At 39.3% G+C, this 15,157-nt stretch overlaps 1 protein-coding gene across 2 annotated transcripts in view; it reads left to right on the top strand.

Moving 5' to 3' along the window:
• LOC126337073 (EF-hand domain-containing protein 1-like) overlaps positions 1-15,157 on the top strand; it is a 196,108-nt gene that overhangs the window by 49,568 nt on the left and 131,383 nt on the right. For both annotated transcript variants that reach the window (XM_050001417.1, XM_050001418.1), the window contains exons 3-5: positions 343-559; positions 14,703-14,858; positions 14,949-15,112. In XM_050001417.1, coding sequence (XP_049857374.1) covers positions 343-559; positions 14,703-14,858; positions 14,949-15,112 — 537 coding nt within the window. The remainder of the gene's footprint in view (positions 1-342; positions 560-14,702; positions 14,859-14,948; positions 15,113-15,157) is intronic.

Raw genomic sequence — 15,157 nt, 5'->3', positions numbered from 1 at the left:
TCATTAGCTGCACTTGCACCTCTCAGCTACTATCAGAATTTGACATTGGTAGGGATATCAAAGACAGTCAAAAATAAAGATGGATAGAGGATGGAAAATTAGAAGAGAAATGAACAGTGCATTTAAAAACTGAAAAAGAGGTTTTTTTAAAGAAAAAATATGACCATGGTATAGAGTGTTTTATGCTATCATTACCATCAGCATCATCGTCATCATCATCATCATCTGAAAGAGCTTTTATGTAATCACCTGACACAATACAAGACACCTGATTTGTTTTCCATATAGTACAATATACTCAATAGTAACTTACTAACCAGAATAAATGATTTCTATTTGTAGGTGTGATCCAGTGTTAACATATGGCATCTTAAAAAGACCAGTTTTTCCTTCATTCCATCCACATTTTGAAATTTATGATAAAAAGGCTCTTAATTTTAAAGCTTACTTCAAACAATCTGTTTTTGAGTCACCAGTGGAACATTATCGTGTAAGGCATGTCAACATTGTCTATTTTCTTGAGAATGATACAATCACTGTCATGGAACCCCCAACTGAAGTAAGTATTGCTTATTTAATTTGATATTGTAATTATTCATAGTTCCATTTCATTAAAATGTCATTGGTTTCATGGAAAATCATAAGAACTTATCTATGTGTCTGTTGTTTGTGTTTTGATACATTTTGAGTGTGCTGCTTGTGACATAAAGATTACTGCATGCAAAGTTTTAACTGAATTATTTTGTGTACAGACAAGAGGATGTAGGCTAATTTAACAGCTGATCTGTCCTCTACTTTAGCTGACAATGAGACAAATGTGCTGTAGCTTTTAAGATTTTGTGAGGCATCTGACTCACTCCCTAATCTTTTAGGGAAAAGGTTTTAATGTGTTACCAGGGCGAGTGGCTCATCCTGGTTTTTTGTAAGTGGTCAACCAGCTACACTTTCTTGTGCTCTTTTTTTAACTTTTATCCCACCATTCAGTTAAAATTTTAATAATAAATGTTTAACATTGATTAAGTTATAAATTTTATATTTCTGAAGATTGGGTATGAGTAAGTAGGTGAAAGTGAGTGAAAATGAAGAGAGTGGTTTTAATTTTAAGTGTCATTATATTTCAGGCATTTTTAGTTTTAACTGTTTTAAGCACATTTATCTCATATTTGCTGTAGCAAGAGCACTAATTACATTGCTATTGAGCACACACTTGTGTTGCTATGTGCACATGAGCTACATAACATAAGTTCCTAATGGTCTGCGAGTATCACCCTCCTCCCTCCTTATACCTCACCTCAACAACTTAACTGAACTGGTCTCAGTTTTCATCAGACTTTGTGCTCCACCTGCCTCTCTGCTTTAATCCTACAACTTTTCGTGCACTGCCATCATATCAATTAGTTTCACACTGGCATGACCTTTAGTTGTGTTAATTATCTCTGTGTTCGTTTGAGTTAAAGTGAAAAGATTTTGGGTTTGGCATAGAATTGAAATTACTATCAATGATATTTTGTTTTATGCTAGTATGTGCTACACAATTTATCTGAGGTTTTCATTTTTCACTTGAACATACATCCTAAGTTGCTGAAGATTTTTTAGCAGTCTGTTCCTTCATATTCAACAGTGAAAAATTAAATTAAAATTTGGTTATACTCTCTCTTCATATCATCCATCTGAAAGATGTCTCAAAAATGCAACACAGGTGGACACATAAATAAAGTTCCCCATATTATGTAACCAGTGATTATATGAAACAGCTGATACCACAGATCTATCAGAAGAAAGAATACAGAAAATTTTGGTTAAGCTTTGAGCAAAGTGGATTCCACATTTGCTGAGCTGTGACGAAAGGCAGGTAAAGACATATTACTCAGAAATTCTTGGAGTATTGTAAAAATATCCACTCTTTTTTGTGGACTGATTTGTATTCTTGATGAGACATGGATCTATTGCTTTGGACCAAAAATGGAACAGCTGTCAAAGCAATGGATGGAACTGGTGGCTCTGTATCACAACAGACAAAGTAAATTTAATCTACAGGACAAATTATGGGTAGTGTTGTTCCAGAGGCATCTCTCATACTGATAACCTTGCAGAGGGTAAAAGCAATGAGTGGCAGACACTATGCAGGTCTTTTGAAGCAACTAAACGTAAGTAATGTTTGGGAAGAGACTAGGAGTTTGGAAGGAAAAATGAGGAGCATTTTGTTCTAAAGACAATAAATGCAGATTTTTATAGTTACAAATTGAGCTTGCTGCCATGCATGACCTGTTGAAACGGTTTGGTTAAAATCCAGTATTATCTGTGTCATGAAAAACTATGAGGTATTGTAAAACTCAGTATTTTCTCTCAGTCAATTAAAACAAAAGTTGATAAATACAAATTGTGCTCAGCAGCTGAGAGACCTGAAGAGAAAATAACAATGTAGGACTCAATAACCATGTAGGATCTTAATAAAAATGTAGAACATCATTGCCAAGGATAATGTGAGATAGTTTTATGTAAAGTAAAGAACACAAAATGTGGGCAGGCACTTGCTACCAGAACAAATAATAGAAATTAGTGGTTTACACAACAACTTTAACTTCTGATTATTGCTCAGTTCAAGCCACGTTCATCAAAGACAAGTTTTGCACTAAAAGAATATGTTGTTAAACTCTTAAATAGAGGTTAATATGGAGTGATTCAGGAAATGGTATACATATAACTTAGGGCTTAGGTTGCAGGATGTCCAGGTTGAAAGTGAAGAAATCAAAGAAACTCAACAACAACAAGAAAATACCAGCCATTGCCTGTTCACATAGGCTACCAGATACTGGTGAACCCAAAAGCCTTAGAAAGCAAAGAATACAGAGCAGCTGACCTAACTTACAATGATATCACAGCTTTTCACCATCATGTGAATAGCTTATACAAAATGGACCACGATAAATTATTACTAAAATATATTGTAATCAGATCACCAAAATGAAGGAATATCAAGAAAAAAGCAAAAATGAAGACTGCTGTTTCAATACATATCAGCATAAGAAAAAAGAAATAATTACCAGAAAGTACATGTATGTGTTGCAACTTAAAAGGAAGATCAAAAATGTCCAAAGAAATACTCTCAAATCTGGCCAATAAATTTCATGAAATAGGGAAGATAACAACTAAAAACCAAGGGGGAGACCATAGCACTACAAGAAGATAAGGAGGTTACACCAGATACAAAGAATGACATCAAAACATAGAGATGTAGGGAGAGTTATTATTCAAGGAAAAAGTCCAACATCTGAGCTGAAAGCAGCAACAATGTGGAAACATTTCTGTAAATAAACGGAAATCATCAGGCCTTCCTACTTGCTCTTTATTGAAGTAGAAACATACATTCTATCACTACTTTAACTTGTCATTTAAAACTCCCCAGAGAGATACTTGCACAACAAGCCGGAATGGTGTAATGAAACTAGAAAAGGAACAAGATCTGGAGAAAAAGAACTAATCAATAAAACCACAGGTGGCCAAACTTCGCACAAAAAAGTTCTATTCAATAATGAAGGAGGAAAATTAAAAAGTGATAAAAGTATGTATTGACATACGGCAGAATCACCCAACAACAGAGCTCTCTGTAGCTGAAGTATTCTATTCAAGACAGGTTTGGCTATACAATATGTGCATTATGATTCATTCACTAGTACAGACAAAGGAAATATTGCTTTTTCCACATGGCTCAAAACAGAAGGACCAAAAGCATGCAACCAAGTAGCCTCTGCCGAATTGGATTTTCTCAGAAACTTTGAGATGTCCCAGGCAGAAAATATTCCAAATGAAACTCATTTATTCCCTGAATCCTGTATCAATCAAAATAAAAATACAGTAATGAAGTGCACACTAATGGCCTTCATGGTGGAAAGCAGTAAATTTAAGAAGCTGGTACATCATTTCCCTTTTTGTGGTCACAACCATAATCCTGACAGTGTGTCTGACAGAGTGGATAAAGACTACCAGAAAAAGGAAGGTATTCTTTAAATGATACTATAAAGTGTTAGAACAACATGATATCATCACGATAGTAAATTTAGACTTGGAAGCATATGATCCAGTGCACCATAAGTTCTATGAACTAAGATACCTGTAAAAATAACTGCTCAGCAGGTGATTGCTTATGAAAAGTCTAAAAAGAAGGTATTATTGTCAGTATCAGACACTTATAGTGGAAGTCCTGTAGAGGGTGAGGTACAGAAATCCAGAAACTGCAGTCAGGAAGTGAACAAAGAAAAAGAAGAACATGCTCAGTAACATATGAGGCATTTTAACATACCAGAAGGAGCAGAAGGGTTTTATAAGGACATTGTTGAAAGTGGTAAATATATTTCCAGTTTCGTATTGTTGTATCCAGTATTTTGTGTAGTATTTCAATAACATTTCTTACTATTTTGCTCTTCTGCTTATCAAGCACATATGGAATAGTATGATACTAATGTGTTGTATTGTTATACATTATTGTACTTATATGCTAAACAAATACTTAAGTAGAATTCTTTGTAATTACTGTTGATGATGAAAAAGAAACTGAAAAAACTAATTTGAAATGTGTATGTTACCAAAATTTTAATTTGCATCTTTCCATTTTTCAACTTTTGAAAACTTGGAAACTTTGTCACTCTATTCTTATTTAAAAAATGAAAATTTTATAAAAGTCAAACACTTAATCAGCATCACTTGTACAAAACCAGTGTATATGTTAAATTATCTATTATTATATTGTGTATTTTATTATATATTATATGATTAGTACTAGCTATACACAACACCACATTACTGTGGCTTAGTCTGATTAAATGGAAAAGAAAGAAAACAGAAAGTAAACATTTCTAATATATATGGAAATTGGATAAACATCCTATCTCCTTCTGCCCCCCACCCCCCCACCCCCCCCACCCCCCACCCTACCATCACCACCACCACCACTTCTCTGTCCATCTCCTCCTCCTTCCCCCTCTCTCTGTCCATCAACTGATCCATCCTTTATCTGCCCACCCCTCCCCATCCTCCCTCTCTCTCTCTCTCTCTCTCTCTCTCTCTCTCTCTCTCTCTCTCTCTCTCTCTTTCCATCTCATTCTGCTCTCTCTCTCCGCCTTTCTGTCATTATCACCTCTTACCATCTTACTTTGTTCATCTACTCCTCCCTTCCCTCTCCATCTTCTGCTGTCCCTTCTCTCTGCCCATCACCTCTTGCCCCCTTTCTGAATCCACTTTCTCATCCAACCCTTTCTTTCCATCTTCTCCTCCTCTTCTTTTTGTACATCTCCTCCCTTCTGCTTTCTGTCTCCATTTTCTCCCACTCCTTTATCCATTTTGTCTTTTCCCCTCTCTCTGACCTTGAGCCTTCTTCATAGTGTAGAGCCTCATTGACTGGAGTAGAATTGTCCTCAGTAATGAGGCCCACTTCTAAATGAGCCTCAACGAAAGATGTTTCTGGTGATAACCATAACAGCAGTGGGATACCAACCTGACTGTCACTTGTCATACATCCAACTCTCAGGAGTGATGGACTGGACTGCCATTTATTTTCATAGCAGGATCCCTTTGGTCATCATCTTTGTCACTCTTATGGCATAGTGGTACATTGATGATATTTTATGCCCCATTTTGTTGCCCTTAATGGCAACCATTCTGGGCTTACATTTCAGCACCTACACAAGGTGAGAGTTTCTACTTCTTGTCTTTGTACTTATCAAACCCTGCCTTGGCCATCAAGGTCACTTGATTGCTTCCAGTTGAGAACATTTGTAATATTATGGGCAGGGCTCACCAACCATCTCGAGATTTTGAGTCTAACCTGCCAGTTGTACAGCATTTGGTGTAATATCCCTCAGGGGGACACCCAGCAACTTTTTCAACTGATGCCAAGCCAAATAACTGTGTGCACAAGGGCCAGAGGTAGACCAATGTGTTATTGACTTGTTCTGTTTGTGAAACTCTTTTTCTTGAATAAATCATCCTTTTTTCTGAAACTGTAATTATTTGTTTGTCTGCACACACACATCACTTCTACCAATTTCTGTACCATTTCTTTGTGGTGTACCTTTTTTTTTATCTTAGAGTGTATACTGCAAAATTTCAGACATTTATGAGTGCCTTGATAAACTCATACTATCATCATTAATTGTATGCCTAAAATTATATTGTTCTCTTTTAGAAATTTTTGACACCAGTAGGCTCCAATAGCAGGCATTCTCAAATTTCATTGCACAGTTATGTGAGAAATAGGTTCATTTTTGATAATTTCGGGATGGTACAAAGGCATATTTTTGGAAATTTTTGTAAGTTATGAGTGCTGTTTATAACTTATTTCAGAACAAATCAGTATTTGTGATTTACCATTACTGTCAAAGAATAATTCACCCTGAATTACATTATGTATCATTAAAAATAAATATACATTTATGAGATTTTTCAGAAGATATCATTATCGTGTGCATAAACTATTTTATGGTAAATCAGCATTTGTGATTTAGTTACTGTAGCACATTTTATGACTAACATAGTTTTCCTTTCATAAATTAACTACATTTGTCATACATTGACACTATTCTTGAATTTATTAATGATTAAATATCAAAATGTTAGGAAACCAGTAATTTTTACCACAGAATATTCTGTTGCCATAGTAGAAATTTCAATTTGTGTACTAATTGCTTCAGTCCTTAAAGGCAATTAGTTGTATTTTTAGCTTAATAGATTAGAAGATAATTGGCAGACTTGGTTTAAAATTATTTGTTTACTATCCTGTAAAACATTGCACCAGACATAATGCAACCCCCAGTGCGTCCCCATTGTAAATGATGTTCTCAAACACGGGATGAAATGGTTGGTGTTCTAAGTTGCTGGAAGTTGCTATAATTACTATCAAATAATAGGCAGATGCTGTGAACTGGTGTTTTGGGAGAGTTCCCAAAGGTCATGTACCATAGTTACTAAAGGTATTTCAAGTACTGTCATCTCCTGTGAATACTGTCTGTCTGTGGGAAGTACAGAACCTGACACTACTCATCCACTTCTCTGTGCGTGGCATGTCAGTGGTAGGTATAGACATCCTGTACTGGGTAGACAAGGACCAGGATGGACTTGGGGTACCCTCCTAACTGACAGGTTCAAGGTGCTGTCTTCCACTCACCTGAATCTGACCCAGTGGGACTCTCTTCTTCTGTTGGGAAACTTGCTTTGTCCTGTGTCAAGTTGTGGGGAAGGGAAGGTTTATATTGACTAACCATCAGCAGTTCAAACATGTGATGAATAGTAACACTTATATGAACGGCTACAAGAGGGTGTGTATGCCTGAGGACCTCATTCAGCATGTTAAAAAGGCTATTCCAGCAGCCATTGAAGGAACAGGGTGCAACCAAGTGCAGTTGTTTGCATGTTTTAATAGACAACGCCTGTCATATGGGCTCTGAGATCATACTTGGATCATGACAGCAGCTGGTAGAGAAGATTGAGAAGACAGAGTTTGCACATTTGCACAAGGTCAAGGATGTGACAATTGTACAAGGCTTAAACCAGATGCTCAGATGATTCTGTGATTACCTTGGATGCAGATTTCTTGACATTTGCTATCAGGTGGAGATGTGTAGGACACCTCTTAATAGGTCAGGCATGCACTACACGCAGCAAATGTCTGCCAGGGTATTGGAGTGTGTGTTATGCACATGTTTGTTTTTAGCATGGAGCAATATGGTCCAATAAGATGCATTCTGAGTCCAGACAGGATACCATCTGTCACAGCAGATCATAGAAATAAAATGTTAATATGGTGTTATTTAAATGCAGAAGAATCTTTGGAAAGGTCCTGGAGCTAGTCTTGCTTATAAATGGTGACAACTACATACTACTAGGGACAGAAAACCAGATGTCAGGTGCTATGAAATTCCAGTCTCCAATTGAATGTATGTCAGACAGATAGGTTGAACACTGGTGCTCAATGCACGTTTATAACAATAAAAAATAAATAATATATAATGAGATGTGAAGAAATTTGGGCAAAGATAAGTGTTAGAGGTGGTCAATTACGGTAATTGGATGCTTTTATATACCCCCTGCCTCAGCAGCAGTCATAGTGGAACATCTAAGGGGAACTTGGAGAATATTTTGCATTATCCTCCAGTCATATTATAGTTTTAGATGGACTTTACCAGCTATAGTCTGGGAGACTGTGGAGTCCTGTACCACACGGAAGCAAGGAAGAGAATGTTGTTATGGGTGGCTGGTATCCTCTTTCTACAGTACAAATGCACATGTGGATCAATATGGTTCTTTATTACATGAACTGAAAACATGTACTTAACTTAGAGTCCATGTGTTCTGGTACAAGCTCATGAGTAATAGCCCCATTGCAGACTGATGTGACGTACAATTCTGGTTGAGGTAAACTAGTCTTGCTATAGACACTAATCTGATCACTGTGTACTGTCATAGCTTGTGACAACCTAAAGCCACTCTGTGAGTATACTGATAGATGCCAAATTGGATGATTGAGTGAGTGAGGCCATACAATCAGTGGCAGTGGCCTAAATACATGCTGTCAAGAGGGTTTTGGTGCCATGTTGCTTGTGAGTGTGTCTCTGGCCTCTCTCATGATTGGTACACTTCATCCAGAGCCTACTAGTTGATCTTCGCACTTAATTTTTGCCAAGTGGTATGCTGGCAACAGCTTATGCCAGCACAGAGACTCAAGTTATTAGGATGGGTGAATCAGGTGAAATTGTTCTAGGTGCTTTATCCAAAAATTACCTTGAGCATTTAATCAGAGAACCAACTCATGAAGATAACATATTTGGTCTGCTGGTGACAAACAGACCCAAATGTTTTGACTCAGTTAGCAAAGAGCAGGGAATCAGTGATAATAAGTCTGTTACAGCATCATTGAATGTGGCTTTAAATAGGAATGCAAAGAAAAGTAGGAAGATCTTTACATTTAGCAAGAGCAACAAGAGAGACAAATCTCAGATTACCTGACAGGTCAACACGAAAATTTGGTTTTCCACACTGACAAATTTCTAGAGTGGCATAAATACACTTTAGACAGGTAGGTGCTGAGCAAAATTATTAGGGATCTGGAAGACCCACTGTGGTTTGACAACCATGTTAGAAACTGCTATGAAAGCAAAAAGAGCTTCACTGCAAATTTAAATGCAACCAATCCTCACAGACAAATAAACACTAAACAAAGACAAAATTAATGTTAGGAGTGCCACACATGAAGAGTGTAACAAATCTGAAAGTAAAATATTATCTACGTACTTGACAGAAAGTACTAATAAGTTCTGGTCTTACGTTAGATCAGCAAATGAGTCAAAACTATCTGTTCAGATACTCTGTGAGCATAATGGCATTGAAACAGAGGATGACACAGAAAAGGCTGAAATACAAAATGTCTTTTCCCAAAACTGTTTCAGAGCACAAGAACACACTGTAATTCCTCCTTTAAATCACCACACAAATGAGAAAATGACAGATATCAAAATAAGTGAGCAATGAACAGAAAAGCATTGAATTTGCTCAACTGAGGAAGGGCCACTGGGTCCAGTGATAGAACTTGCCCCTCTTCCAGGAGCATTGGACTGTAGTACTCTAGAGGAATGAAGTGTTTCTAATGATTGGAAAAAAGCACATGCCATTCCTGTTTTCATGAAGGGTTGTCAAAAATATGCATGAAGCTACAGGCCCATGTCTCTGACTTCAGTCCATTGTAGAATTCTGAAACATGTTTGTGCTTGTGTATTATGACATTTCTGAAGACCAAAAATCTCCTCTGTAGGAATCAACATGGGTTCTGAAAACAATGTTCATTTGAAACCCAGCTTATTCTGTTTGTCTATGAGACCAAGAATACAGTAGATACAGAGGTCCAGGTAGATGCCATGTTCCTTGACTTCTGGAGGGCATTCAGTACAGTTCTGCATTGCTGCCTAATGAACAAAATGCATGTGTATGGAATATCAGATCAACTGTGCGTTTGGATAGAGAGTTTCTGGCAAACACCACACAGCATACCATTATGAAAAGAAATAAGTCCTCAAAAGTAACTTCAGATGTGGCCTGCCCGGTTAGCCGAGCAGTCTAACGCACGACTTTCTGGAGTGGGAAGGAGCACCTGGTTCCCGGCATGAAACTGCCCAGAGGACTTGTGTTGAGGTCTGGTGAGCCAGCCAGTCTGTGAATGGTTTTTAGGTGGTTTTTTATCTGTCTTGGGGAATGCGGGCTGGTTCCCCTTATTCCGCCTCAGCTACACTGTGTTGGTGATTGCTGCACAAACAAGTTCTCCATGTACGCTACTCATCTGTTGTGAGATGTTCTCTGGGGGGGGGGGGGGGGGGGGGGCAACTGGGGGCCAAACCACACAATAACGCTGGGTCCAGTGTGGGGCGGCGGAGGGGTGAAGTGGACTGCGGTAGTCGTCGTGGGGTTGCGGATCACTGCGGCTGCGGAGGGGACGGAGCTTCTCCATCATTTCTAGGTCCTCGGTTAACATACAGTACAATACAATACAATACAACTTCAGATGTGCCACAAGGAAGTGTTACAGGACCATTACTTCTCCCATTATATTTAAATGACCTAGTTGATAATGTAGGAAGTTACATGAGGCTTTTTGCAGATAGTGCTGTTGTATACAGAGAAATTGCAGTGCTAGGAAATTTTAGTGAAGTGCAGGAAGATGTGCTGAGGTGCCAGGCATGGCAATTGACCCTCAACATAAACAAATGTAATGTATTGTGAATTCATAGACAAGAAATACCCTTTATTGTATGATTACATGACTGCAGAACAATCACTGGAAGCAGTTAAAACTTCTAAGTGTATGCATATGAAGTGATTTCAGGTGGAATGACAACATAAAATTAATCAAAGGTAATGCAGATGCCAGACTGAGAGTCATTGGAAGAATCCCCAAGAAACTTGTCCATCAGCAAAGGAAGTAGTGTACAAACCACTCATTCAACCAATATTTGAATATTGCTCTTTAGTCTGGGATCCATACCAGATGAGGTTGATAGAGCAAACAGAGAATACCCACAGAAGAGCAGCAGGTTTTGTTACAGGTTTACATAGTAAGTGAGAAAGTGTCACGGAGATACTTGGTCAATTCCAGTGGCAGACACTGCAAGAGAGGCATTCTGCAACATGATATGCTCTACTGTTAAAAATTCTGAGAATGTATGTTCCTATAAGAGTCAACCAATATACTGCTTCCTCCTACATATGTATCATCAAAAGCAACCATCGAAATCAAGTGTGTTATTTTCAGAGGTATGTGGTCTACTTTGGTCTTGGCCACAATTTGGTAGTGGCTGTTCATCCTGGTGGACAGGTGGTAGGTAGTCATTCCAATGTAAAAAGCTGTGCAATGATTGCAATAGAGCTGGTAAATGACATGGCTGCTTTCACAGGTGGCCCAGCCCCTGATGGGGTAGTATAAACCTGTAACAGGACTGGAATAAGAAGTGCCGTGTGGGTGGATTGGACAGGTTTTGCACCTGGGTTTTCCACAGGGATATGATCCTTGTGGCAAGGGGTTGTGATTTGAAGTCACATAGTGTGGACGAGGATTATGTGGAGGTTCAGTAGACAATGGAACACCACATTAGGAGCTAGCCTAGCTCCCTGGGGACAGTGTATCTGCAGTGTCAAAAACTTCCTTGCTCAGTACGCCTAACAGTCTCACCAAGGCCTTCAAGACAGGCATTATCCCCCAGACATAGTCTGCAAACAGATCTCCCATGCCATTTCCTCTCACAACCCCAATCCTCCCACCACCTCCAAAAAGCAGCCACAAAGTAGTGTCCCCTTCATCACCCAGTACCACCCCAGACAGGAACAACTGAACCACATCCTTCACCAGGGCTTTGATTACCTATCATTGTGCCTTGAAATTAGGGACATCCTACCTGAGATACTTCTCACCACTCCTAAAGTGGTGTTCCATTACCCACGGAACCTCCGCAACATCCCAGTCCATCCTTATTCTACTCCCAATCCCAACCGCTAGCCACACGCATCACATCCCTGTGGAAGACTCAGGTGCGAAACCTGGCCAATCCACTCACTCGGCACTTCCTATTCCAGTCCTATCACAGGTAGGGGTAGGGTCTGGGGCACCTGTGAAAACAGCCACACAGCTCTGCTGCAATCATTGCAAAGCTTCTTATATTGGTATTTCTACCAACCACTGTCCACGAGGATGGTGGCCAAGACCACAAAACTGTGGCCAGGACCAAAGTAAACAATCCTGTGGCACAACATGCAGATGAACATAATACACTTGGTTTCAATGGCTGCTTCACTGCCTGAGCCATCTCGATCGTTCCCTGCATAGATGGGAGTTATTCTTACAACATGTTCTTTGCTCCCATAATTATCCTGGCCTCAGCCTACAGTAACATATTGTTCCCACACCCTCCACCCAACAGTTTAGACCCCATCTATCCTATCATCTCCTCCCCATTGTCATCTCCCACCCTGTTTATCTGAAGCCCTCTACCAATGCACCCACTCATACTCCCTGATCTCCTTTTTTGTTCCTTTTTCTCCCACCTCCTTGCCCCACAACCTCCCGAGGCTGCCGTCTCTCTCCCCACAAGTACACTATGATCCCTTCCCCTTCCCCGCCCCCTCCAGATTGCTTCTTGTATCCCTCGTGATGTTGCATTCTTGCACAAAATGCTGGAATTGGCAGTTGTGTGTGTGTGTGTGTGTGTGTGTGTGTGTGTGTGTGTGTGTGTGTGTGTGTGTGTGTGAGGGGTGTGTGTGTGTGTGTGTGTGTGTGTGTGTGTGTGTGTGTGTGTGTGTGTGTGTGTGTGTGTCACTCTTTACTGATGAAGGGTGTGGCCGAAAGCTTAATGTGACTGTCTTTTCATCAAGCCTGTTTGCAGCTTGACATGTGACATGGCTTCTGTATGGTAAGTAGCAATCTATTGTTTCTTACATCGTTGATATTCCTACCTGAAGTTTCCACTGTTTGATAATTCTTTATAAGCTGAGCAGCCTGCTTTCCATAGTCTCATGTTACTTCACAATAGAATAGAAGGGAGAACCGATAGAGGTACTCAAGGTACCCTCCGCCACACACCATCAGGTGGCTTGCGGAGTATGAACGTAGATGTAGATGTAGATGTAGTAGTGCATGGCTTCAACTTACTTTTTACCATTAATCCTTGTTCACTGACCATGCACAAATCTTTGAAGATGAATGTGTATGAGAAGAAGTATCTTCCTCTTTTTGTGAATATTTAAATTTCATTTATACTCATTTCATAAAGCACTGGGTCCTGCTCACCTGTTAAAAGCTTTATTTACCTCTATCTTATCTTTAGTCTTAGTATTTGTTATGTCACTCAAAATATTTCATTTGATCCTAAATGAAGTCTCTGTCACAGTTCCCGTGAGATCACCGAAGTTAAGCTCTGTTGGGCATGGCTGGCACTTGGATGGGTGACCATCCAGCTGCCATGCGCTGTTGCCATTTTTCAGGGTGCACTCAGCCTCATGATTCTAATTTAGGAGCTACTTGACCAAATTGTGGCGGCTTCGGTCAAGAATACCATCATGACGACTGGGAGAGCAGTGTGCTGACCCCACGCCCTCCTATCCGCATCCTCCTCAGAGGATGACACGGCGGTTGGATGGTCCCGGCAGGCCCTCATGGCCTGAAGACAGAGTACTATATGAAGTCTCAACTTCTTGTAGAGAGCGCCTCAAAACTCACATCAGTGGCTTTCTGGGATTGCCAACCAGACAATGGATTCTTCATCCAAGGACAGATGTAGTAAATGGATGCGAAGTCAGGATAATATGCGGCATGAGGCAAAATTTTTGTTGGTTTGCTTCTTACAAGCATAAGTATTGCACCGCTCCATCAAAGCCAGAAAACACACTCAGCATCACCTTGCCAGATGAAAAAAACAACCTTTCCAGCATTGGTGAATCCACGTGTTTCCTCTGCTTGTTTGTCCTCTTTGTCTCAGGATCAGAATGAAACACTCGGCACTCATCCATGATGACTAGGTGGTTAAACAATTCACCTGTATTGGCCTGGCATAGCTGCAACATTTCTGCTGCTACTTCAGTTTGGTAGGTTTAACTGTGAGTAGTTGTGGAATGAAGTGACCAGTGACCATTCCATGTTTAAAATGTTGTGCAAAATGCTGAAAACTGATTGCTGACTGATTTTCACTTTTTCCACTTTCAGCTCAATTGTTATATGCTAGTGTTTGAGCACCAAGGTGTCTTTCTATCTTGCCATTATACACATAGACATGGTCAGCCACTTTTCTTTATCATTCATATTGTCTGATCATTTTAGAAGTGTCTCTGACCACCTCACTGTTCCATATCATGGTGAATTGTTGCTATACACTTTCACCAACTCAGCATTGATTGTTGGAGCATTTTTCTCTTTCAAATGCAGAAAAAAATTACCACATGGTTCTTCAATTTATCAGTGGGCCGAAACATTTTGTTTTGGCTTGTCAGGTGGTGTGTTATATTATTATCTCATAGGGATTTCAATGTGTATCAGGATTGCAAACATGTCCCTGCTGACAGAAAAAAAGCTAATAATGTATTTTTATTTTTGGAAGTAATAATTACAGTTTTATGAATACCCCAAATAGTAGATTTGCAGTCATAAGAACTAATTTTTTTTCCTCCTGCCCTGGCAGAATAGTGGCTTCAGCCAGGGGAGACTTGTAAGGCGTGGAAAAATCCCAAAAAAAGATACTGGACGGTTCTGGCACTGGAAGGACTTTAATATTGGAATGGATGTACCAATGTATGGATTTATTTTTCACATAGTTGACTGTGATGCCTTCACTAAGGTAATTATTTATAAATTGAACTTGTTTGGAACTTTCATGACTATATCCATTAATATGTAACTTGACTAAATTAGATATTTATCTTTTTAGAAATATCTCACTAGCCAAGGCATTGAATTACGACCCCCAGAAGATATGCCTCCTGACCCTTATACCATTACTAGGAAGATGAGCACTCAGCCTAAAACAAGAGTGACACATTTTGTTGATGATAAACTGCGCCGGTTTCTGGAATATGATCGGAGGATACTAAGGTGTTTTTGGCTAATAAATGTTTTGGTGTACCTATTCAACAGCTG

The sequence above is a fragment of the Schistocerca gregaria genome, chromosome 2 (genome assembly GCF_023897955.1).
Source record: "Schistocerca gregaria isolate iqSchGreg1 chromosome 2, iqSchGreg1.2, whole genome shotgun sequence".
Lineage (NCBI taxonomy): Eukaryota > Metazoa > Arthropoda > Insecta > Orthoptera > Acrididae > Schistocerca > Schistocerca gregaria.
Note: the sequence above shows the minus strand (reverse complement) of the source record. Positions and strands in the feature narration are given on the sequence as shown.